Raw genomic sequence first — 24,804 nt, 5'->3', positions numbered from 1 at the left:
GTCTTTTTCAGGACATGCAATGGCTCGCTTAGTTTGCTTGTGATGTCATTTCCAATCGACATAAGTGACAAAATGGCCGCCCCTCAGACATGGCTAAAAACGGGTCGATTTTACTGCTTAACTCATATTCCGCAACCATAATATTAATCAGAATAGCATTATTGACTACTGAGCCTGCATAGAACATTCTTTTAAAGAAACTGTTTGGGTTGACTTTCCCCTTTAAGCAATGGCACTGGTATATTAGACAAAATACTCGTTAAAATACAATGCAGGTCTACAACCACAATTATATACTTAGTGTGAAATGAATATATTGTTGTTGTTCTTACTTTATTTGTTACGTACGAATTTTTTTGCACGTTCCTTGTATCGGACCTCGCGATGTTTAGGTGTACCTAATGTATTGGCTAGTGGTTGTTTTGGCCAACAGATGTCGCTATTGAATCAGTTATTGTTGCCAGGTTACTGTGTGCCACTCCCACCTGCGCCAAAGATGACACTGAGCAGACATCTCCATCCGCCCGTCTCCTCCACGGAGCGTCAACTTGTAAAATTTACTGGGGAAGGAAACCACCATAGTTAAAAATGTGCGCCGTATTCTGCATCACCAGCTTTTTGGTTTTATTGACCTTTTTCACTGCAGCCATTTTGTCATGAGACAGATACATTTTTGAAGCGCCATTTATTTTTTTAAGGGCAGGTCAAAGTTAACCGTTTACCGCTTTAGTCCAATTTCCCTGAAAACATTTGTTTTATTGTAGTAATAAATAAGTATATGGCCCATGTAACAACCAATCATGTGGTGGTTTACGAGTTCTGCCCAATAATCGGGTCTGATCAGAACTCTTTTGAATTACCAAAAGAAGGATATGAACGTGTGAGACACCTTTGAGAGCAGACGCCTCCCAAGCCTGCCCAATTAGTGTCACGTTTAATTAAAAACAAAAAACAGTATAGCGATAAAAATCTTTGCGATCAGCCGTTTTAATTAAATCACAATGAAAGCAAACAAATCCACAGAAGGCTAACCTCATCTGTGAAATGAAATGCCTCCTCGGTGCGTAATGTTCAAGCCGCGTTTCATTTCTCCCTCTGATGTTAACCAGAGCAACATTCAATTCGCATGGAAGGCTGGGCTGATTTATCGATACAATATTTCAGAAAGTGTTTATATTTTATTTATTTAAAACGGAAGTATGTGACTCACAGCACCGTTTTATTCAACGTGCCTATCCACCTCAAGCTGATCGGTACACGTGCCGATTTTTAACACCTGATCAATTTTTAATATGCAAGAGAGTCACACACCACACATGAGAGAAAATCGGCAAGTGTGGTGTGTATCTATGCTGTGGGGTGGTGCATTAGTAATTGATACTTATCTCTTACCCTTTAACACACTCCGCAACAATTTTTGATCATACATGTTGAAGGGGTTTATCATTTTGTTAGCCTATTAGCATAGCTGCCTAAGTATTAATTGATTTTCACAAAAAAAAGAAAAAATCAATCACATTTTTTTATTTAGCGCATTGTTCTATTTTATCTTTATCTAGTTACGCGTTCTGGCCCGAGGTAGGGCAAAACCTTCAACACGCACTTCACCACGAGATAATCTCACAAAATCATCTTTCTAAGACATCCAAATTTTTCTGATTTTGATCAGAATGGATTTCAATTGTCATTGTCACTCTCTGTCTATTTCTGAGTTGAAAATCATGTCAGGGAAAAAAGAAATCTCAAATGACATTGCGAATGACAGGCAGGCCTGTGTGTGTGTGTTGTGAAATACTTGGGATTCCCCTTGCAGTCAGTCAGGTTTGAACTTCCACTGCTGTGATGAATGGATGCAAATAACAACATGCAGCCATATTATTAGTTGGGGTGTGTATTCTACTTGTAAATAATGTTTCAAGTTCACACACTAGTGCATAATTTTGCCTCACATGTAACATGTAATTGTTCTACGCCGTTTGAGGATTTATTTGAGATCCGGCATAAGATCCATGTACTAGTACACGCTTTGTCCTCACTAGTAAGACTATTTCTTGTACTAGTAGCCTTTCAACGTTGGCAAAGCAGTTAGACAACTACTGTACATTTTATCAGTGAGGCAAAGCTTTGCCCCTTTTGATATTGTGGTGCTACTACTAGTGAAGAATAATGTTAGTGACATGTCACCAGTATCTTAGCCGCCATTAGCGCATTTATTCGAGGCTCATCTATGCTAGTATGCTCTTTATCCTCAATAGTTAAATTTCATTGCACTAGCAAGAAAGAATAGGGCCACTTTATCTAATATTTCTCTCCCCTCTACTACCTCACACTACTCTGACGTTTCTGTTCGCTATTAGGATCGCTATACATGTTACTCTTGAGGCGAAACTGCACTAGTTGACTACTGCAGCCTACTAGTAGTTTTAGTGAAACACCACATGTTGAATAGTTGAATTTTGTAACAACGCTATTAGCTTTCAAAGCAATTTTAACATTTGACACCTTTTACATCTGGTTTCAGGACCACGTACTAGTATGCTACTGTTCACCAGCAGGTCAGCTATACCTCTTACTCTTGAAGCAAAACTGTGCACACGTTGGCAACTGCAGGCTACTAGTAGTCTCAGTGAAACACTAGATGTTACCTATTAGAATTTTGTAATGTCACTCTTAGATTTCCAGCAATTTGAACATTTGACACCTCTTATATCCGGCTTCATGTCCCTGCACTAGTATACTCCTTTCCCTCACGAGTTACACAATATAGCATAGATTGAAAAGTGAACAATACAGTTTCTCTCCACTACTGCCTTCTTCTACTGTTTGACATTTCATAGATGAGTACATGTTACTAGTGAAACAACTACTACAATTAATCAATATTTTGGTGCTACTAGTAAGGCCTAGGAAGTTATTAGTGCGTGTTCCGCTCATGTCTACTAGTTGTGATTAGTGTCATTACTAGTGCGGCACAGTTAGTGGACATAGTAGTGGGGCGGGGGAGCATTAGTATGACACTCATTCTCATTTTATACTGAATTGTCTTATTCTTTGGAAGACCAAGAGTGTACTAGTACCATACCAGTAAGAAACGTTCCTCCGGCTTTGCACTCATGCACTCTACTGTATGTATGTCTCAGTCAGAGCAGCCACAGTGGCCCAGACGACAACATCGTCGCCGCCACCGCCGCTTTTATTCCCTAGTTGCCGGCTCTGTTGCCATGGTGAACGTGTGCCATGGCAACACCGTATGCAAGAGCCTTCCGTCCTCACTCACATCATGATTGCGCGCCCGCGTGCGTGCGTTTGTGTGATGGTTTTGTTCGACGATCATCGGGTGATTCTCACACTCTGAGACTTGAATTGTCAAAAGTATGAGCGGAATGGAGAACAATGTCACATGTGTTCTCCCGCCTCACATGAAGCCGTCGTTACGTCAGACGAGAATGCCAAATGCCTCCCACCGATATGCTAATGCTCGTAACTAGTGGCCACACGTTCCAAAGCACATATAGGAATGTTGCCATCGCGTTTTAGCGGGCCGCGTGCCTTCAGGTGGCGCACATGCTTGTGGTTCAGTCTAATTAGGACTCAGCTGGGTGCACGTCAGGAATTGTGGCTTTCGTTTTATGCTTAACTTGTTTTCCCGAACATGAAAGCGTGTTGATGCTCTTAATCATTATAATTTTTTTAATATGATAGTAGATCTGTGTCCAGACTTGCTCTGAGAAACCAAATCCACAGAGAGGCTGAAAAACATTAACAAGTTGAATAGCACAACCACGGTTCAGTTACAAGGCCAACGGCTGCAACGAAACCGATTAACCACGCAATTAAAATCTATATTAGTAGTGACAAAGCGCATACTAGTGCACAAACCTTAAGGTGCTTTATGTGAAGTAGGAAAATGCACTAGTAGAAAAAAAAAACGTTACTGGTAGGACACCATCGCTCTACTAGTGTGACTTATTCCTTCTCCTAGTCCTTCTTTTAGTGAGGTCAATTGTCTTCCCAGTGAGGACAAAGTGCACTAGAGCAGTACTAGTACCTAAATGGGCCTACTGGATGCTGTGTTATAAATTCTTGAATGGCTATCGAAAGTCTTAAAGGGAATGTAAAAGATCTGCTTGATGTGTGCATTCAGCAGAAGAGAATCATCTCAACACTTCAACTGTTGTGCGTGTTACCTAAGATCATCAGATTAATACACGCAAGAACGTGTGCATAAAAATAAAAATGCCCACGCACACAAACTTGCTGTGGGGTGTGTGTGTGTGAAGTTACAGCGGAAATGAACCTCAGTTAAAGGTCCTGCATCACTGGAAGATTCTTGAGAAGGTGGCGATGGGTGGCGATGCAAGGGGCCAAGCAGAGGTTTAGGGGTGTGTGTGTGTGTGTGTGTGTGTGTGTGTGTGTTGTTTCTGGTTCTGGCTCCAGTCTTGTCATCCGAGCACATTTCAATTTTTGTACCGAGAGAGTCTGCGGCGTCCGTATGCATCGCCGGGGCCGTTGACAAGAGACTTCCCTTAAAGAGTCCTCACTAAAATCCAATGACCTTTAAATTTGGTTTGCTACTTAACGGCACAAAAAAAAAGCAACTTTTATTACTATTTATTTTTTTATTGGAATGCTTCACATTCTCGTAAAAGTAGGAGTAAGTCGTAATCTTTCAAGAATTAAAAGTACAGGGTTCCTTCCAGCGCTATATCACAGTCCGTCATTTGTGCCTCAGCTGTAGCGCAGATGATTTATTTGCTTATTTTTTTAAATCGCGCCGGACGACTGGTTAGCTCGATGGCCTCACAGTGGAGAGGTGGGATAGATTCTGGCTCCGCCCTTCCTGTGTGGAATTTGCATGTTCTCCCCGTGCCTGCGTGGGTTTTCACTGGGTACTCCATTTTCCTCCCATGTTCCACCCCCCCCCCCAACATCCCTTTGATGAAAAAAATGTGAAGCTGTATGTCTTTTGCCAGGCAATACACCAGACGCATGTCAACTAGAAAAATCTTCCACCCCTCCCGCCCAGTCATGTTGAAATACAAAGAGATACCCCGCCCCTCCTTTTTTTCGTCTGTGCTGATTCACAACGGTCAGGAACCTGCCAGCACTGGATGCTCGTCTCCATGGAGACAAGGGTGGGAAAGCGAGTGATGATGTTGCTGGGAGAAAAGCGGTCCCGCGTGTCATCCGTGTGCGCGCATGTGTGTCTGCACGCTACGTAACAAGGAGGGCGCTCGCTAGAGCGAGAGAGAAAGAGCGGTCATTTGGTTGTCCGTGGCAACGCTTGACCAGATTATTTCTGTCCAGAGATCATTTCTTTGTTGAATCGAACGATAATGATATGCAACGCTGTCTTTGTCATTCATGGACAGTTGCAGCTTCTGGCAAACCATGTGACTTGCATGTTGGACTCTTAAGGGTTTTTTTTTTTTTTTTGGAGGATAATTCCCATTTGGGAAGCACGTTTGTCCAGCATGTCTGACAGGTCTGAGGTTCAGGCTTTAAAACTTGTTATCCTCGTACTTAAGTGGGTTTTCTCTATGCACTTTATTTCTCTCTCCCACATTCCGGATTTGCAAATGTGTCCTGGTGTCAAATTTTATGGAATTGAGAGTTCCTTAACATGACTACCCAAAAGCTCTCTCAGTAGACAAAAAAAAAAAAAAAAACACATGAGTTTCACCACAAAATTGTGTTGACAAGTTTATGATAGAAGGACACATGAAAAAGTCTGAAGGTCCCATGTCACGGGCCGAAATGTCATGTCCAGTGTTGTTTATGTTGCTAATATGTTCTCTCCACCCACAGTCCATCGCGGTGGAGTAGTGGGCGGAGTCACAGAAGGGAAGCAATTTCAATGAGTCCGATGCACCTGGTGCTAATCAGCAGTCTGTAGTATTTAGGTTCAGCCCCAAACAAACAGAATCGCCGGTGTATTTCCTTGCAAGTGGTCCTGCTGCTTGCCAAATCCTTCGGGTTCTCAGCTTGCGTCAATTTGTCAATGCGCCAGTAGTATTTAAGGTTGGTTAAATTAAGTTCTACTGCGTTTTTGTGTTTCTGCTACAAAGCTAGTTAGCATACCAAGAGTACTTAATGTGTGTTTCCTTTAAGTGCTCTTGGACACTTTCTGTTTAGTTTTTTAAATAGCCTTTTGGATCCCTTGGTTCTCGTCCACTATTTCTTGTTAGTGCAAAATTGTTTTTACTCTTGCGATGACGTTTTGTGTTGTTGGAGTTCAAATCTATGGTTTGAATAAAGCCTGTGTCACTGTGCTCAAACTCTTGCATCTGCGTGGTGATCCCTTCTCTGGCCGCAAGGCCATCCATAACACGGGATTTATTGTCGATGCTCGTCACGGCAGTGAAATTCTCTTAACATTTACAACCTGTCCAAGACACATTAAAAAAAAAAAAAAAAAGGAAAATAATGGCCAATACAGGACGACAGAACTGGAAGCTTGACAGTTCACAAAATGGCGCCCCGATTGACTTAGATGAAAATGGGAAACATCAGGAAGGGGGAGGAAAAAAAAAAAAAGGCCCACACTATGCTGCAGATGGGAGGGGCAAAGTATGTGTTTTGAAAAAAAAAAAAAAATCTGCAAACTGCCACATGAATACAATATGCAACAAATAACTCGAATAGGTGTGCATTTGGAAGGCGGGCAATGGGCAGACGTTAAATATTCAATATTTTTGATACATTTTGCGCCTACAATTTATTTTTAGGTTGCTCTAAATGTTTGTGTATTTTATTAACTTGAGATGTATTCTGGTTGAACAGTATGGTTTCTGTATTTGTGTATTTTCACTCTCCCCTCATTTTTCTGTTGCCATCATTGCATGTCAAGTGTATTCATTTGGTTGTGACACTGACTGAATGTCTTTTAGCAGTTGTTCAGCATTTGCGGTGTCCTCATCTGACTTGAGAGACGCTGAAAAGACTGCTTAGCGCTGCTAAAAAGTCCTCCGCCGCAGAGCTGCTGATGACACACTAAAGCCCAAAAAGGTGTGGTGGTAAACAAGAGAACGACTTTATCCATATCCATTAATTTACTTGGAAATTAATATTTGTTCTTATAATGACTTTAAGGGAGTCTTATTCCTTATGTTATGGGCATGTAGATTTTATTTTTTGGATTTATCCAATTTCTTGTTCACTCACTGCCATTGACGTCTGTAGACGTCAAAAATAAATTTCAACGGTCTGGCATTGAATGAGCAAATTAAACCGAATTTTCCTTTTGTCATGTGCCTGTTGATGCAAATATCTGTGAGTTAACCCTTCTGCATTCTGACTCCAATGTTACGGAGCTATGTGGCTAATTTACATAACTGCCCTTCACAGCCTTTCTCCACCCATGGCATGACCAGCTACGCTCGGCCAAGATCCAGAGCCACTTTCAAGCAACGGCTTGCCGACACTATCTCAAGCTCTATCGTGCAGAAACAACTCTGACAGGTGCAACCCCCCTGCTATCATATTAAAGGCCAAAGGTAAGCAGAGCTGCATTGTGTATTTGTTCAGTGGTGAGGGTGTTGGTGCGTCTCTAAATTTCTGCACATCAGGCCAGTCTAGTCTCCGCCCCCGCTTGTCATGATAATGAATGCCAGACTCACCACTGACCTAATAGTATCAGCTGGTGAGTTGCCTCATCAATTCTTGGTGCCAGTCGATTATCTCGCCTCCTACTTGCGTATTTGTCTGACCTTTGCTTCCTTACGGTCATAACTTGTTCGTCTTTGTGGGTCCACCTTTCTCCCCGCTGGAGTTATAGCTCATATGGGGTGTGAGACCTCTTGTACATATATCACATGTGACCGTAATAATGATCATGTCACGGAAAAGGACAGGTTTGCTGAGCGCGTTCACTTAAAATCCATAAAAAAAAAAAAGCCTATGTAGCTTTTTCACAGCAGTCTTGTCATCAATCGCTTACCTACTCATAGTTACTGTGATTTTTCAGCTTCACAGTTTAGAAAGCTGAAATGAAATTTTTAAGCAAGTTCTAATTTCTATTTTTATTCTGCTCATGCTCGTTGACTCCAAACGCCTGCGTGGGTGTTTCTGCGTGCTTACCCACTGTCATTACTTTGTTTAGGGAGTTGTCCCTTCACTGTAAAGTAGCAATTTGGGGAAATTAAAGTCATTTTACATACTTACACGTTCAAGGTGAGGGAGCTTTAATGTGCCCCTGAATCAGCATTGGTTTCTCTGTAAAACCCTCACTATGGCTCTCCTGGTGAAAATAGGGTGTGTATGTGTGTTAATGATGCAAATGGGTCCCTGGAATATTAGGGCCGGGATAAAAATGGAGCCCCTTCGGCCCGGTAGCTTTTTATCAGTCAGGGAGCACCTGTCTGGACTTGACCTGGTTGCAGCACAAAGTAGGGCTCAGTTGGAGCACCTGGAAGGATATTGCTCAATGCTACACAGATTTTTACATGATGTGCGTGTGCATCATATTTCCAAATATCAGCTTCTTCAGTTTAAAAGGCCATTTTTGTCCCAGTTTATAGAAATATTGAGAAATTATAGAAACCTTAAGAAATATTGCCATGAGCCTTGGTTCCGATCACAATGAGGTGATTGCAATGTGGATAAAGTGTAGGAGTTTATTTCAATTCATTCATGTTGACTAAATCAGCTGAAAATACCGCAATAACATCTTTGCACATTACCGCCATAACACAGAAGATTTATTGTGGACTGCGTACCATATACGCAAACAGGTCGTACATTACGCACAATGGGCAGCTTTAAACATGGTGAATCAGCATTTTGCTGTTATGCTGCACGCAAATGAAATGAAAACTGAAGTTAGCCTCAAGTGAAAATGCTTTTTAAACCAGCTTAAAAACTTTGCAATTTTCCATACATTAAGGCCTTGTAAAGAATTTTGCGAATCATTTTTTTTTCCCAAATCATGCTCTTGAGTTGTACATTTTGTTAGGCACCTTAGTAAACTAGTTTTTATTTTATATTGACAGAACTTAGCTTGAATTTGTTTGCCTTTAAATGTTGTATTTTTGCCTTCAAATGTTGTTTTGTAAGTATGTGAAGCACATTGAGTTATCATGTGTATGAAATGTGCTTTTTAAAGCAAACTTGCATTTGGTATTAATAGCCAAAGAAATGTATAAATACACTTAAAACAAAATGATGAAGAATGACATTGAAGTGTGTTAGAAAACATGTAAATTCAATTGACTCCACATATATTGTGATTTCTTTTGTTCCATTAGGTAATCTGCAGCAAGTCAATAATATGAAGAAAATTGGTGTCAGAAAGTATGTGTGGTGCATCTGCGTGATACGTTTTATTAGTGATTTAAAATGCCCAAATTGTTACATATGTGCAACAGTGACCAAAAAATAAAACCCTACGAAGACATAGAAATACAATTAGAAACAATGCAAAAAAAGAAAATCAATTGAATAAAGTCTAAATGTAAAAATGCATTAAAAAAATAGAATGATGGTTTCATTTGTTAAACGTAAGAGAGCAAATGTGGGTCTCGTATATGCGTGTAGTATGTCTTAATCCTGCTAATGTGGGAATTCCGTTGACATCGACATGCTTGACAAGTAACACGGAATTCAATTCCCACACCCGGCACGCATGCACGGACACATCCCGCAGCGTGACATTTGACTTCAAACGCTGGGATTATTACAATATAGGGGCGGCACTTGTGAGAAGTTTCCGCGCCTTGCTGGAGGGCACTTCGGCAGTCCTCAGAGAGCATTCCTGTCTTGAGCCTTAGATGCTGTTCTTTTTCCAAACTCTATTCCCAGCCACTTCGTCCGGATCCCGAAACTTTCCCAAGCCAGCCGGGAGACATCGTCTCTCCAGCGTGTCCTCGGTCGTCCTTGAACAAGACCCCCAGATACTTAAACTCCTCCACATGGGGCAGGATCTCATCCCAGAACTGGACAGCGCACTCAAGCAATTTTCCGACTGGTCTCAGATTTGGAGGCGCTGATTTTCATCTCAACCGCTTCACACTCGGCTGCGAATCGCTCCAGTGAGTCCAACACTGTGCCATTAAATTCACACATGTGCATCTGTAGTGCACATAAATGTAATAAACATAAACAATGGCTCCCTTGTGGCAAATGCAACTGTGCAACATAAGAAATGATCAGCCCGTAATGTGTTGGCTGGATTCTTGCATTGTTTCTATATGTCACTGCAAATTGCTAATCCAAAATCTTATTGCGGTAATAAGAACTTCCCTTGGCATTGATTCGCAGTGAACGCATTGGTCAATACTCACATAGAAGCTGCTCCTGCTGTTATTTTGCGTGTTGCTTAGTCGGGTATGATTCATGCGAAGCTGGAGTGTTCATTATGTCGTATGTGATGATTGATTTGTTGTGAAGAGGGAAGCTCTTGCTTGGTAGCAGCCCGGAAAGTGAGGGGGGGGGGGGGCGGTTTGCCACCCAGCAGTCGCTGAGCTTTACGTCAGGCCCGATCAGGCGTCGGCACACAGCATTGATTGCCGGGCTTCGATCCGCTCGGTGATGGATGTGAGAAGACACTTGGAGGCCGGTGCCTTCTATCACAGCCTGCTTGAAACAGACATTGCTGTACAGCTGTGCCTGGGGTGCTTTCACGTATCCCCAAGATAAACGAACTTTCTAGAATAGTGACGGAGCAAAAGAAAAAAAAAAAATGGATCTTTGGGGCTCAGATTGGTTGAATGCTTTTTCGACGTGCTGATTTTTCCAAGACTGAAAAAAGAGCTCGACTTCAATATTGAGGATTATGTACATTTAGAGCAATGTCTGTTCAAAAAACAAAACTCTTTTCCTCTAACTTTATATCAACAATGTAATCTCTCAAGGCGACATATAATGGAAAATTGATTTCCCTAATTGCTTATTTACAAACAATTGGCTCTCTGGAGGGCCTGCCCACCCATCAAGTGTGACATTAAACTACAAGTCAATCTTCTGTCATCTGCTTATTTCTGAAAATGGTAAGACAGTCCTTGTGAATTTAGTCAAAACTGAGACTGGTAAAAAGTTTTTGGGGAGAAAATCCAAGACTTAACTCATTCACCACCAGCCGAGTAAAAAAAAAAAAAAAAAAAGGATCTTTGACGTCTTTAGCCGTCAATGGCAGTAAATGAGTTAAGTGCACCTTATGGTCGTGAAAATACGGTAATTAAAAATGACCGCAATGGTGTGTAGTTCCCAGTGGCGCAACTGTGGGGAATATACATGATCTGTTTAATGTTTTTGCCAGCCAAATAAAATGTTGCGCTCACATTTTGTAAGTGAACCTTGGGGTCTTCTCAAGGCCGTCATCCTCCTTCATCTCTTTGTATGATGGATATTGAGAAAGCCACCAGCGCAAAATTAGGTTTCCGCGCATGATGCCACATGTCTGCGTTTAAGATGATCAAAGTCACATTAATGGCAAACCCGGAAGGGGGGGGGGGGGGCGTCGTCTGATCTTGTGACTTTGTCTGGTTCGCACTGCAAGGACACCACTGAAATAATATCCTAATTCTATTTCGCCCCATGGATGCGTCGGAACATTAGACACAGCTGTCCGTAACATGTCGTGCAGTTCTAAAACCGCAATAGACAAATTGTTGATATAGCTCTTGTATTGCAGTCAATTTTGCTCACAAATAATAAAAAACAAACCCGCAACACGACTAATGAACATAACTAAGAAAATGCAAGTCCCTCGGGGCTTGTTATGACTTAATAATCCCCATATTTATAATAATGGTTATTTTAATCGGTGCTTACTGTTTTATTGTGCGCCACAAAAGTAAATGGAAGCATTTTTCTAAGTAGCCGTCTTAATTTAACTACCAGTACTCTACATTAGCAAGCTGAGTTTTTTTTTTTTTTTTTGCTGTTGTTGCGCAAATGTAACATTCTCTACTAATCATGTGACTCGTGAAAAATAGGAAAACTGATTCAGTTAGTGTTTATATTTTTTGTTTTAAATGAAGAACATAAATGACAAGGCAAGGCCTTTTCCCTTCAGCACGATAAAGGTGTTTATTTTTTGATCATCTGTTTTATACCCAGTCGCCTTTCATAAAAAGAAATGTTGAGTATGATAAATAGCCGATTAATCAGTTTGAACATTCAATCAAGTGATTGTTTTGCGTATACCATAGCGGTAAATTTCCCACACATTGTAACTTCTGGCACTGAGCAAAAGCAACCACACCTTCCAAATTGTGAGTGTGCGATTTATTGTTTTGAGACCCAAATCGCAGACAACGCGTTTTCAATATCGTCAAAGCCCCACATTCATGAAGCAAGTCACACAAACCTTCAGTGTCCTTGCATTATTACAGTAATAGCTTTGTTTAGCTATTGTTTTGAATGCTTTAATGGCATTTTCTGTCACATTTCGAATGGTCAGTGTACAAGAAAATCGCTAATTAAATCGAAATCGCAATACATGTCAGAAAAATCGCAATACAAGCCCTAGAGTGCGTCCATGAACTTTTACTTGCACTCTCATATGAACGTAATGAAGTGTCAGTTAGGAGGTCCCGCCGTCGATAGGTGTCGTGGAGGGCGTGATGGAGGAAGATGACAGCGTTGACCGGGGTGTCATGTGACACGTGTCACTCCATCTGGCCAGTTAGCCTTTCACGGGGGTTGAACGCTGTCAAGGTTGTCGAACATTTATTGCACATCAATCACCCTTCAAAAATGGTTTCTTCCTCACGCAAAAGGTGATTCCGTAGCTGTGATACATAACATCGTTTGAAATGGCAGTTTAGTTATTAATCTATTCAATCGTGTCGTTACAATGTTCTTATAAGTTTACTCTCATAAATATTACGAAATATACTCTTATGTTCATTATTATTAGTATTATTATTATTATTATTATCATGAAAACCTGCCAATAAAAACAAAAAATAAAGGCATATTCTGAATCAGTGTAAAAAAAAGTGCAGAAAAATGTACTGACTAGTGTTATTGAGATAATCGTTGGTTGCAACCTTATTGTGAAGTAATTGACCGATTAATTGTTTCTCAGAATTTATCTCTCCCCTCTCTGATTTGTAGTTTTTTGTAGGTTTTTTTTTTTTTCTTCCCATCACCTGGCCGCTTTCTCCTCATTCTGAGCGTCTGCCTCATTAGCCACTGTATTGGCTTGCCTGCGGGAAGCACAGGCGAGGAGGTGGTCTCCAGCCCGCTCCCTCCCAATGAGTCCATGTTGTCGTTTAGCGTGCACCAACCTTTGCCTCTTGCCTGTGTCTCAAACTCCTTCATCCACAGCTCGCGCTCTCTTTTTCCAGTAAGCTGATCCTGCATGTTGACAGAGAGTGGAGAGGAGTTCCTTTTCTGGAAGGACCCCCGCCGCCCGTCCCACTTCACCCCACCTCCCCACCTTCAACACACACTCGCCTGTCAGAGATGTGGAAAGCCTCAGTTCATGTCACGCCTCCGAGAGACGCGCACGGTAAAAAGGAGGGAGGGAGTGGATCTGTTTTTTGTTGTTGTTGTTGTTGTTGTTGTCGTTGTCCCCCGCCACTCCCCCTCCACCCTCTCTGCCACTTTCTCCACTTCCCCATTTGGATCCCTCTGCTCTTTTCCTGAGCTCCCCGTAGACTCTCAGGTAGTCTCAGGTAGACAGCCTTTCTTCAACAAACCTCTCTCTCTCTCTCTCGCTCTCGCTCGTTCGCGCTCTCGCTCTCCCGCGCTCTCGCTCTCGGTTGTCTACCCCACCCTCACGAGAGCGCGCCGCTAATTGCGAAGGCAGTCGAGTGGGAGTGGACCTCAGTGGAGACAGAGGAGGAGAGCATCATCTCCTCTCAATCACCGTGGCCATGGAGGAGCTCCACTGACGACGAAGAAGCTCCCACATGCTGGATTAAACGAGGCGCGACAACAAAAAGAAGAAAAAGTGACTCTCAACATGAGTGAGGAGGCAAAGGAGAAGACAGTGACAGGAGGAGGAGGAGGAAAAGCGGCTCATCGCAAAAAGAAAGGCAAAAAGGTGAGTTTGTTTTGCTTTGAATGGGAAGTGGAATCAATGGATGGGAGATGTGGAAGCACATGACAGGTGATGTTTCAGTTGCACTCACAAGGCTGGTGGCCTTCTTGCCCCGGGTGATTGGCTACAGGAGCGCAGCTATATGCGAAGTAGATGGAAGGGGCTGAGGAAGAAGGTGGAGAAGGGGGTCCAAGTGAACAGGCTTCTGTTGTATTGTCAAACTCCGCCACTGTTGTGTGGACGTGCTTATGTAATGCGCTGCCAGCCCGCGACTTGTTATCAAGGCGTTTAAAAGGAAGCCGCACAAACATGTTTTGACTCATGACTTGGAATGTCGACGTGCGTGTCAGCCTGCACTCATGTGTGTCTTTTTTTTTTCCTTTTTTTTTTTTTTTTTTTTTTTTTTTTTTGTGACTGAAAGCAAACCCACCGTGTCTTCTTTCAGCATAAACAAACCTAAAAAAGCTGCACTTATCTCCATTCTCTTGATGCGCGTCTGGCTGTAAAATACACGGCTGGACTATTTTTCCATCTAAGAAAGGATGAGGCTTAAAGCTTTATTTGGGGTTGGCCCTTGAGATGCTGGATTTATTAGACAGGAGGGAAAGAGCAGAACGGAGCGCACAGTTACACAAGCTTTCTGCCATACATTTTAACAATGGTGTGTTGTTTGGGAAGAGGTGCATTCTTTTCTTTGGCTTCCAATGAAATTTAGGGCCGCTCTGGTATGCAATCGCCCCTTTCGTGGTGCAAAAAAAACCTTCTGAATGTCATTGCCGGTGGCCCCAAAATCAAGTGTGCAGGGTCATTTGGGTTGAACAAATAATTCTTATTATTATCTAAAATCAAGAATAACAATTATCTTTGTAGTAGAAGGCCATGGCCATTTTCAAATCACAAAGGCTACAATTTTTAGAAAAAAAAACCACCTGCATTTCAGCCATAAAAAAAAACTTAATTTTTAAATTTTTTTTTGGGGGGGGCAGACATTTTGACTAACTTGTCCCAGTTTGCAATTTTTGGCATATACAGTAGCCTGTCAACTGCAGTGAAATGAATTCAAGTAGCAGATATGGACAAATGCCTCTGATGTTTGGATGCGATTGGTTTGCTCTTTTTTTTTTTTCTCTCTAGCAGTGTGGAAGTTGTGCAAAATGAAATTCACTGTGTACATAATATATCTTCGAGTCCGCTATTTGAACCATTTTCCAGTATCGGCTTCATCTCTCAATCGGTAGTTGCGGTGCAGATCGGTTGAACTGAACCAACTGGATTATCATCACTACGCCCCAAAGTTCGCCACAGTCGCATCTTCTTCCTCAGCGGACCCGCGTTCTGTTATCTCCCTCACGCAGGCTCCGCTTCGCCGCCACAAAGCACCCAACAGAAAATCATGCATATTGATGATTACTTGCTTCTGTTTTTCGGTCGTCTGTTGTCGGGTCACCGTGTGCGTATGTGCGTATGCCACATCATAACTACGCCAGATGTGTTCATGATTGTAACCATGGCAACTAGTCTCTCTTTGGAGCGAAAGATGTCGAGAGTGAACGAATGGAGGAGGGAGTGGAATTAAAGAGCGAGAAGGAGACGAAGAAGGGGAGTGTGGGCTGCTTGAACTTGTTGGCCAGGAGAGAAATATTTCATATTTCATGAAGCAGCCACTCTCATGGACCTGATTGCGCGCATGTCCGATTAAATGTCTGTCTGTCCGTCCAGTGTGATGAGGAAGGTTGTGGAATGAAAAAAAGGGCAGACTTCATTTGGCATTTCTCCTGACAACAAATCATGATCACGCAATCACTACGGCGATCCCGACTGTATGGTTTACAATGGTCCAGTGAGAGCATGTGTCAAACTCGCGCGGTCGGATCTGGCCTCTCGGCATACATTACGCAATAGCGCCTGATATATTGGTGGCAGAAAGCAGAGTCGACTTTAGACCAGGTGAAGGTTGTGGCGCAGGTGGTGTAACGTTTTGGTCGATTCGATCGGGGAGCGGGCCGACGGATTGTTTGCTCAGTTGAAATGTGTCATGGATGTCAGTGTATTTTATTCATGAATTGGACGACAGCATGCAGCAAATCTGATTAATTGTAGAAATCATTTCATTCAACGTATTATTCTAATCACCTTTATTACATTAAATAAAGAGATTAATAAAACACCCCCCTGGGCTGGGAAAGTTTTTATCATCCGCCTGTGTTGGTCTACTTGCAGCTCCTCATGAACAACATGAGCGAGTCGTTTTCTGCTTCTACACGCCTCTCTTACTCTGAATTTAAATGGAATGAGTGGAGCCAGGAAATAAGTTGGCTATGTTCACACCCACAATGGCGTAGACGCCCCTTTGCAGATACACCGTCTAGAAAAATACCATAAGAAAGAAAAAAAAAAAAAATACTCCAAATATATGACAAAAATGTATTCTCACGCGTGACGTCATCAGCAGGTGCGAAGGCCACCGAAGGACCCCGAACATCTCGCAACCCGACCACATCTAGTACCGACACCGGTCTGGGCCATCTCGCATCCTCAGATTCACAGCTGCTGCAAAGTAGCCCTCAAAGAGGGATGACACATGACACGCACCTCAGACGGCCGCCTGGCCGATGTGCTGATGGAGGATTTGCGTCAACGTGTGTGTGTGCTGTGCTGCTTTTTGATATTCACATTAGGCTTAATGGACTTAGATCACATCCTTAAGAGGGTTGGATTGTGCATTATCGGCAATTGCAAGAGACTTTATGGCCATCTTCTATTTGTCCACTCGTCAAATACGGTAAATGTGCATTTCTGTCGTGGCTCCATCCCGCAGATGTTAAACAAGCTGCAAATGAGACGAGCTATTTGAACATCCGTGCAATTTCTTACATAAAGCTGCACAAGTGCTCGATCGGGTGGCGTGTGGAGGTGTGAGCGAGCGCACGTGTGGGCTTCCCCCTCTCTCCGGCAGCTCTATAAATGAATGCACGCATGCACGTGTAGGTGGGTTCTTCCTGCCCTTGCCTTCTGGATCCCGGAGGCAAATCGAAGTTAGGTCTGGTGGAGACGACGCCGGCGGCCAGCCTGGTGAAGCTCCGTTATTCTCGGAGGAATACGTGTGAGGATGTGGATAATAGGTGTGATGCAGAGTAGATTGGGGAGAGGGGTGTGAAGAGCGGTGGTGGTGGGGGGGGGGAGTTGTTGTGCATTATTCTGTGGAGCAAATTTAAAGTATTCCTTAGCACCTCTACACTCTCTGGCTCAAACGGTTTTCCAACTAATGCTTGGTTCACACCAAATCCGTTGGCGTTTCCATGGCGCGATTGACTTGAAGTCAATGGAGTTCGCGGAAGCGGGCGGGGTGATGCACCGGAAATTTGCCCATTTGTCCTTTCAAAAAATTCAGTCACATTCAACGTCAGCCACACTTGGCAGGTTCTTTGATAAGAAAAAAAAATGTAGGTGAAAATTATCAATGCAGTCTGTGGACATCCAGAGCTTTACAACACGGGCAGCTACTATGACAGGAACCTAAAAAATAAAAAATCTGACCAGGCTTGAAGACATGTGAGCGAGGACCTTGGCATACCCGCTATGTTTTACTTCTTTTTTTTTTTTTACAACAGTTGAACTTTACTAAGACTGCAATATTGTTTACATTAGCTTCAGCACAGCATCTCGAAACCTATTTTTTTCTTTGCTTGCTACCGGAAACGCTGTCCTCGTCACAAAGTGAAGACACCAGCTCAAGCTTAAGTGGCGACCTTGTCTGTTGTTTCTTCACACCTTTAATTAGACGACATGTCTTCCTCGGTGCTACCCGACTGCAACTCTGAATTCTGACTTGCCTTTGTACTCTGAAAACCCATAAAAAAAAAAAAGATTCCCCAAAAATTTGCGCTGTATGTTATGTAATGCTTTGTAGAACCTTCTTTTGTTGTTCGGGTTGACGTTGTGTGTAGTGGCAACAATAAGAGGGCCCATACTAATCCCTCAATTCGTGTTGGTTGATTGCGCTTTTCTAAGAAGTCTGGCTTGCTGCAGACATCCCATTTTAGCCAATTATTATCGTTATCCATGAGCCACTCAATCATGTTTTTATACGGGGAACACTGTAGCTTCTAAGGGATCAAAATAAAACCCGACTTACACTTGAACCTATGCCACAAATGTGTTGAGTTCAGTTGAAGTTCCCAAGTGAAGTGCGTGTGCACACAAAAGGTGAAGCATGTCCGGCTAAACAACAAAAAGGCCAAAATGAGGGCTCGCCACTCTCCTGCACTCTTTCCATCTGGCACTGCAACTCTTGCCGCTTTACTGCTTTACTGTCAGCGAGCACACAGACTTTTTTTTTTTTAATGTTCTCTTGGCAGAAATAAATCAATAACACCGAGAGCTCAGCACAATTGAAACGGCTTTTTCTCACCGCCTATGAGGTGGTATTCGCCGCTATACGTTTCGGTCCATGTGAAAGCCCGTCGGGCCTCGGCCGGCTGATTGAGTGTCACTTCCACCGCGGTGACTACATGGCTTTCTTTGACATCAATGTCATGGATCTGGCTCTGTGCAGAATAGAAATTGCTCAAACTCTTCCAACAAGGTCTACAATTGTCCTCGCTAAGACGAAGAATTTAGACCGCTAGGCAATCAGCCCAACCTCTGACTGATTGATTGAGGTTTTGATGTCCCAACACTTTTTTTCCATCGAGATTGCATTGAAGTAGAATGCAATTTTAAAATCTCAAAGGCTGTGTAATTATTTAAAAAAAAAAAAAAAATCTACATTTTAGTCGGTCGGTAGTCTTAATTTTTATATATATGTCTATATATATATATATATATATATATATATATATATATATATATATATAGATATATATATAGATATATATATATATATATAGATATATATATATATATATAGATATATATATATATAGATATATATATATATAGATATATATATATATAGATATATATATATATAGATATAGATATATATAGATATAGATATGTCTATATATATAGATATATAGATATAGATATATAGATATATAGATAGATAGATAGATAGATATATAGATATATAGATAGATAGATAGATATATAGATATATAGATAGATAGATATATATATATATATATATATTTTTTTTTTTTTTTTTTGTATATATATATATATTTGTATAGTGTCGTCACAATTTCAATGTTCAAATGCAGTCAAGTGCTGTCCACATGTTCACATTTTGTTACATCTAATTGGAGTCGACAAATAAAACGGCCTTTAATATTAATTAATATAGTAATAATATTAACTTAAAAAAATCACAACAATTACGCATGATAATTCTGATATTGTTTATTGTAATACAGATTCATTTATTGTTTGTGTTTGTTAAAGAAATGATGATAAATATGAATAGAAGAACAAAAATAATCGCATATTAAATCGCAGTATTGAGGGGTGTAAAAAAACAATTTGATAATTTTTCCAAATCATTGAACCCGAACGTCTTGTATGGCGGCAACGAGAGGAAGACTGTCAAGTATTTTCCTGGATGCACTCGCTTGGTTATTTTCTGTGCAAGCATCTGCTCCTGCCTCATTATGGCAGCCTCTTCCGCTTCCCACTCTTTTCTTCTCATCTCGTTGTTGATTCCTCTTCTCATTTCAAAGACTTCACAGTGCGAGAGTTGCACTGTTGGATTTTGTTAAAAAAAAAATAATTATATAAAAAAAAAAAAAAAAGAATCTCAGGCATTTGGGATCCTCTTTGGGCTTCCTCTGGCTGAGCGTTGCCTTGGCAACTGCTAAACGCGAGCAAGCGGGACTACAAAAGCTTTTTTATTCGGCGCCAAAAGAAAGCGCTTTATAGCTGACGTTTTGTCTGTCGACCCCGTTGTGACTGGAGCTGCTCTATTTATGGCAGCCCTTAGGAAAAAATGTATTTGCTGGTGTACTCGCTTGACTTCAAGTCCCACTGTGTGATGTTTTTCTTTTTTCTATATAATATATGGTTGCTTACAGCAATGAAAGGGAATACAGTGAGACACAAATTCACATTGTTGCAGCTTTGTTCGCCTTTTTTTTTCTTTTTTAAATCACGCTCTAAGATACCATGCAGAAGATGGGGCCAAAGTCCTAAAATTAGATATTGGTGACAAGGAAGTATGTTAAAGTGACACTTTACTTTGTGAGGAGCTAGGTTTAGCCTGGGTTGTTAGTGGAAGTTTGAGCGAGTGTGCGCCACATTCACTTACAGAATTAGAATCTGAATCTCTTCATTGTTCCTAAAAGGGAAATTAACCTTGAGACATGACAAAATAAAAATAAATAAATAAATAAATAAAAAAACATGTTCGGTGCATAAAAAGACAATGGTTTTCAATTCTTGCCAGTAATTAAAAACACGAGCAACCTAAGCGCTAGTTGTCATCAAGTCCATAAATTCATATCGGTGCCAAGTGTGCATTTTATTTTTTTTCAAAATGAAATGATATTTTTGGGGGTTTTTGAAAAATAAACTAGCCAACATTTTTTCCAATGCAATTTAATGAGCGTCAATTATTCGTGAATTTTCCCTATTTGCAAGTCTGTGTCATATATTGTGCTTTCTAGCTCAAGAAAAGTTTCTAGAATATTCCCATCTCACCTTATTCCACAAAATATTTTCTAAAGTGATAAGATAAACCAATGGTCCCTGACCTTTTTTTCCACCAGAGGCTGCGTCATGGTTACAGATTTAATGTGAATCCAAAATAAAATAAAATATGAAATGATTTTTTTTTTTTGTGCTGCCTACAAGTCAGCAGATGGGTGTTTGTGGACCTCTGAGATAAGGGCCGCTTTAACGTGTGCCCTGAGGCAGCATCACCCTGGGGATGAATGTGCAAGTGAAGTTTAAGCAGGCCGGCAGATGAGAAGACGTACCCGAGTTTGTGTTCTGAGCAGGAAAAAGACCCGAAAGCAAAGTGCGGTTGATCACAGCAGGTGAAATTCGCCGGGATGTTAAGCAAGCGCGAGGAGGGCATGAGATGGATGCAAATGAGATGGCATGCCAGTGAAACTTAACGGAAGCTCAGCAGTCCCTCTCGTGGCTTTTCACAATCTTACGTAATGTTGTGATATAAAAGTCCTCCCTGCTGTGTGCAACCGGCCGTCTTTGTTAAGCGTTCCAAGAACAAAAACATTCACCGCTTTTCAATCAAACTCCATCCAACGCTTTTTCGCTCCTCTCAATGTTGTGGAATGGAGACAGGCCGTAGTTTTTGACTGCCTTGATACTGGTCTTGTGTTTCGGGTGGCTTTCAAGTGGCTTTGGTGGCAGCTGCTTCGTCTGACGGTGCCACGGTTGACCGTTCATTGCCGCTCTCGTCTCTCCATCACCTCCATCCGTTCTTCACTCCATTGATTTTAACGAGCGGCAAAGTTTTTCTTCGGGCTCAGTCTGGCCCGGCGACACAAATCCTGAACTGATATTGCCGTTCGACTGGACGCCTCCATTTATGACGGTCTCTGTGCAAACAGTCGATGTAATGAGCCAATAAATTAAAAAGTTGCAGGCCACCATTGGATAGGCTTGTCATTTCCGCGTGTCGAACGAGAGCTCCAGCACGTCACTTAAAAATACGAGGCCCCAACTGATTTTTTTTTTTTTTAGGCTGAAAATTTCAGGCAACTGATTAATATGCCGATTATAGAATAAAATATATAGTATATAAAATTGCTTTTTTTTTTTGGTCCCTTAACACTTAAACCAATCAAGTTAGATTTTACAGGCAGAATATGAGACTGTTTTACAATACTGTCCTTCCGTATTTCAGTAGCGTTTAACGCCGCTGCCATGAAATGTGGTTAATGGAAATTCTGACCTCATTTGCCGTCAATTACTTTTTTTATTATTTTTTTTTTTTATGGGAACGGGCTTAGAAAATTCTTGACCAACTCAGATTTGATTATTTAGCTGGAGAATTAAAACATGGCGGACCCTTGAAAACTGTCATGGAAAGCTTGTGATTTATTCTTGTGTAAAGTGTAAAACTTGCCGGATTCATGAAAATGCGACCATTACAAGCAGCTGGTGATTGATCGAAATGTTTGTCATGTTCAACCTATTGCAAAGAGTGTCACAACAGAGAGAAGATGGAGATTATTTAAATGTAGGCAATGACCTCATAACCACACGCACACAGCTCAATGCACGCACACACACGCACACACGACTAAATACTACTACTGCTAAATAGCGTGCAATTACACATTTTATTATGTTGTTTATTTATTTTTAAAAGCGACACTTTGTGCTTGTGTGTTTAAACTGTCATCAATTGGCTAACGTGCGAAAGTAGCATGGCTCCCTGCTCCAGGGCGTGCCATACATAACAGTGTGTGTATGTGTGTGTTTATTCAGTAGAATAGCCTGCGTGCGTGCAGCGGGTGCGGTCAGGTGATACGATAACAGTGGCAGAATGTGACAACCTGCAGCTGTGAGGGTGTGAGGCCGCTAATGAGATAGCCTCAAGATGCGCATGCGAGTGTAGTTCACGGAGAAACTGTGGCTGGCATCCCAGAGGTCACTTCTTCTTGCCTTTTTGAGCTTTCCACATTGCTGCCATTAAATATGGAGGAAGGATGAGCTGGTAAAAAGGGTCCACATGATGAAGGGGAAATTGGGACGCAAGAGTACAAGTAGAGCGGATGGATGAGAAGAAGGTAGAGAAAGTCCAGTTGCGTTCCACGTAGGGCTGAATGATGTTAGGAGATCTACTTGCAGTTTTTCGGGAGTTTCAAGTTGTTTTTTAATCATGTATTTATTTTTATTCTTTTTTTTTTTTTAAATGCTTAATTTTAGTTGGGTTATTGTTAGTTTCAGTATTAGTTTTAGTTTTATATACATATGCAGTATTTGTTGAGTGCAAGCTGGGGAAGAAAAGGTCACTCAGTATCATGTATTAAAATAAAAAAGACAACTGATCCTTCTTCCTTCTTCTGTAGCAACAGACGTAGAAATTAAACAATTTTAAAATGAAGTCAGAATGCTCATCTGTGATATTATTTTCTTATTTATTTATAATTATTTTATTTATTCATTATTATTATTTTATTTACTTACTTATTATTATTATTATATTATTTTTATTTTTTTCAAATCAAGCTTCAGAGCAATTTTCATAATGGACAGTAGTTTCAAACGTGACCAAAAATGACATCTTTCCATCAAAATAGGATTTAGGCAATGAGGATTTGGAAGTCGATTACTGATCAGAAAGTTTTTGTTTTTTTTAAAGACCCGCTAACCGATCACCGGTCCGATCGCAAGATTCTAGCCACTCTATTTAAAAAATAAATATATATATATTTCAATTAAAGATCAAAAAATCTCCCAATGGCAGAGCATAAAGTCCCTGGAGTAAACAATGCTATCAAGCTGCTGCGTGAGCGAGGCAGTCCTTTTTCAAGATTTGAAAAGTAATTCAACAGCGCAAGAATGAAGAAAGGACGAACAGGGAAATGGAAAGAAGTGGGAAGAAAGAATGGATGCTGCATAAGGGAGTGAGGCTGAGTACAGAGGAAGGAAGGATGTGGGTACGATGGTGGGATACAGATGAGGGAATGCATTGCTGAGGTGTCCAGGAAGTGGCTTACGATAGCCAAAGCGGAGTCTTCCCTCATGAATAAATCACTGCTGAGATCTCAAGCGGAATGTCGTCTTAGTTGCTGCGCGTCCCAGATGGCCGAGTTCACCCAGAGAGAGGACTTGCCAAGTCGTAATTCCCCAGCTGAGGACATTTTCCCAGTGGCCTCGTCGACCAGCGATGATCCAAACGCAAGCAGGACGTTTCCTGATGATGACCCGCATCGAAGACTGGCATTAGAAACAGATTTGCAGGGCTACCTTGACCTACACGTTTACTTTAATCTGTGTTTTAAATCTCAAATCAACATTCCCCATTGAGCTCAATAGAAATGCCATTAATCCGTTCCAACACTGCAACAAACTCCCAACAAATTTGTGTTTTGTGTTTTTTGATGGGAAAAGTAGTAGTGAGTATTTGTGGAACTGTGAAGAATGTGAGGAATTTTTTCCAAAACATTCCAAAAACGTAAGCAATATGCGATATGCACAATGTTCAATTCTTTTGGTTGTACAGTTAATTTCAGATGGGAGTGTCAATAAACAGCTTGAGGCACACATCCTTAACTTTTTTTTTTTCTTCAGGCAGGACTGACCAGTCATTAACCGCTTTGTCTCTTCACTCATCTTCGTAGCATCCATGGTCATGTAACCCATTTTTGCTTGTTCCCGTCTCGGAAAATTGACAAGTTGGTATCGCGCTTAATTCAAGGTACCGCTGTTAAAGAAAAATATCAGCGGCGAAGCAGTGATGACTAATTGATTGTGCAAAGCATGTTGCTACTCACACAGGAAGATGTAACATAAAAAGCGAGATGGCCGACGAAGATGAGGGAAAATGTCGACAGGCCCGTCTTAAATGATGAAGTCGTTGTCGACGCGCACCGGAGAGCGACGGTAATGGAGTCGCGAGATGACAACGGGGAAACCATTTCCTCCCCGGGCGTCGCGAAACAATGGAAACGTCGTCGTCCTCGGCGTGGCCGTGACGTCGAGCCATTGGGTGCGTCTGGTCCATGGCTCTTGATTTATTATCTTTCGAGGTGCCTCTCGCTCGCTCTCTTGCGGTTCTTTGATGAGAGATGCATGTAGGCTTGTAATTAACAGCGTGCTGGTCTTAGAGGAGAAATAATATCAACAAGTCCTGCGGGGCTAAGTCTCTTGAGTTCTTGCAGACAATAAACACGGCAGGCCGC

At 41.6% G+C, this 24,804-nt stretch overlaps 1 protein-coding gene and 1 long non-coding RNA gene across 2 annotated transcripts in view; both read left to right on the top strand.

Annotated features, from left to right (window-relative positions):
- Window positions 1–5,822: 5,822 nt before the first annotated feature.
- On the top strand, window positions 5,823–9,987 carry LOC148330204 (uncharacterized). The gene is made up of 4 exons (XR_015845005.1): window positions 5,823–6,021; window positions 6,891–7,008; window positions 7,348–7,496; window positions 9,799–9,987. It is a non-coding gene; the product is annotated as an uncharacterized LOC148330204 (long non-coding RNA).
- Window positions 9,988–13,482: 3,495 nt separating this feature from the next.
- The window catches only part of LOC148330203 (ankyrin-3-like), a 103,742-nt gene continuing 92,420 nt past the window's right edge, over window positions 13,483–24,804 (top strand). Inside the window, exon 1 of the mRNA XM_088304798.1 lies at window positions 13,483–13,993. Coding sequence (XP_088160924.1) covers window positions 13,913–13,993 — 81 coding nt within the window. The 5' untranslated portion in view covers window positions 13,483–13,912. The remainder of the gene's footprint in view (window positions 13,994–24,804) is intronic.

This window comes from Idiotropiscis lumnitzeri, chromosome 9 (genome assembly GCF_059441095.1).
Source record: "Idiotropiscis lumnitzeri isolate Australia: NSW breed Sydney's pygmy pipehorse chromosome 9, RoL_Ilum_1.0, whole genome shotgun sequence".
Taxonomy (NCBI): domain Eukaryota; kingdom Metazoa; phylum Chordata; class Actinopteri; order Syngnathiformes; family Syngnathidae; genus Idiotropiscis; species Idiotropiscis lumnitzeri.
This window is presented reverse-complemented; position numbering and strand designations above follow the sequence as displayed.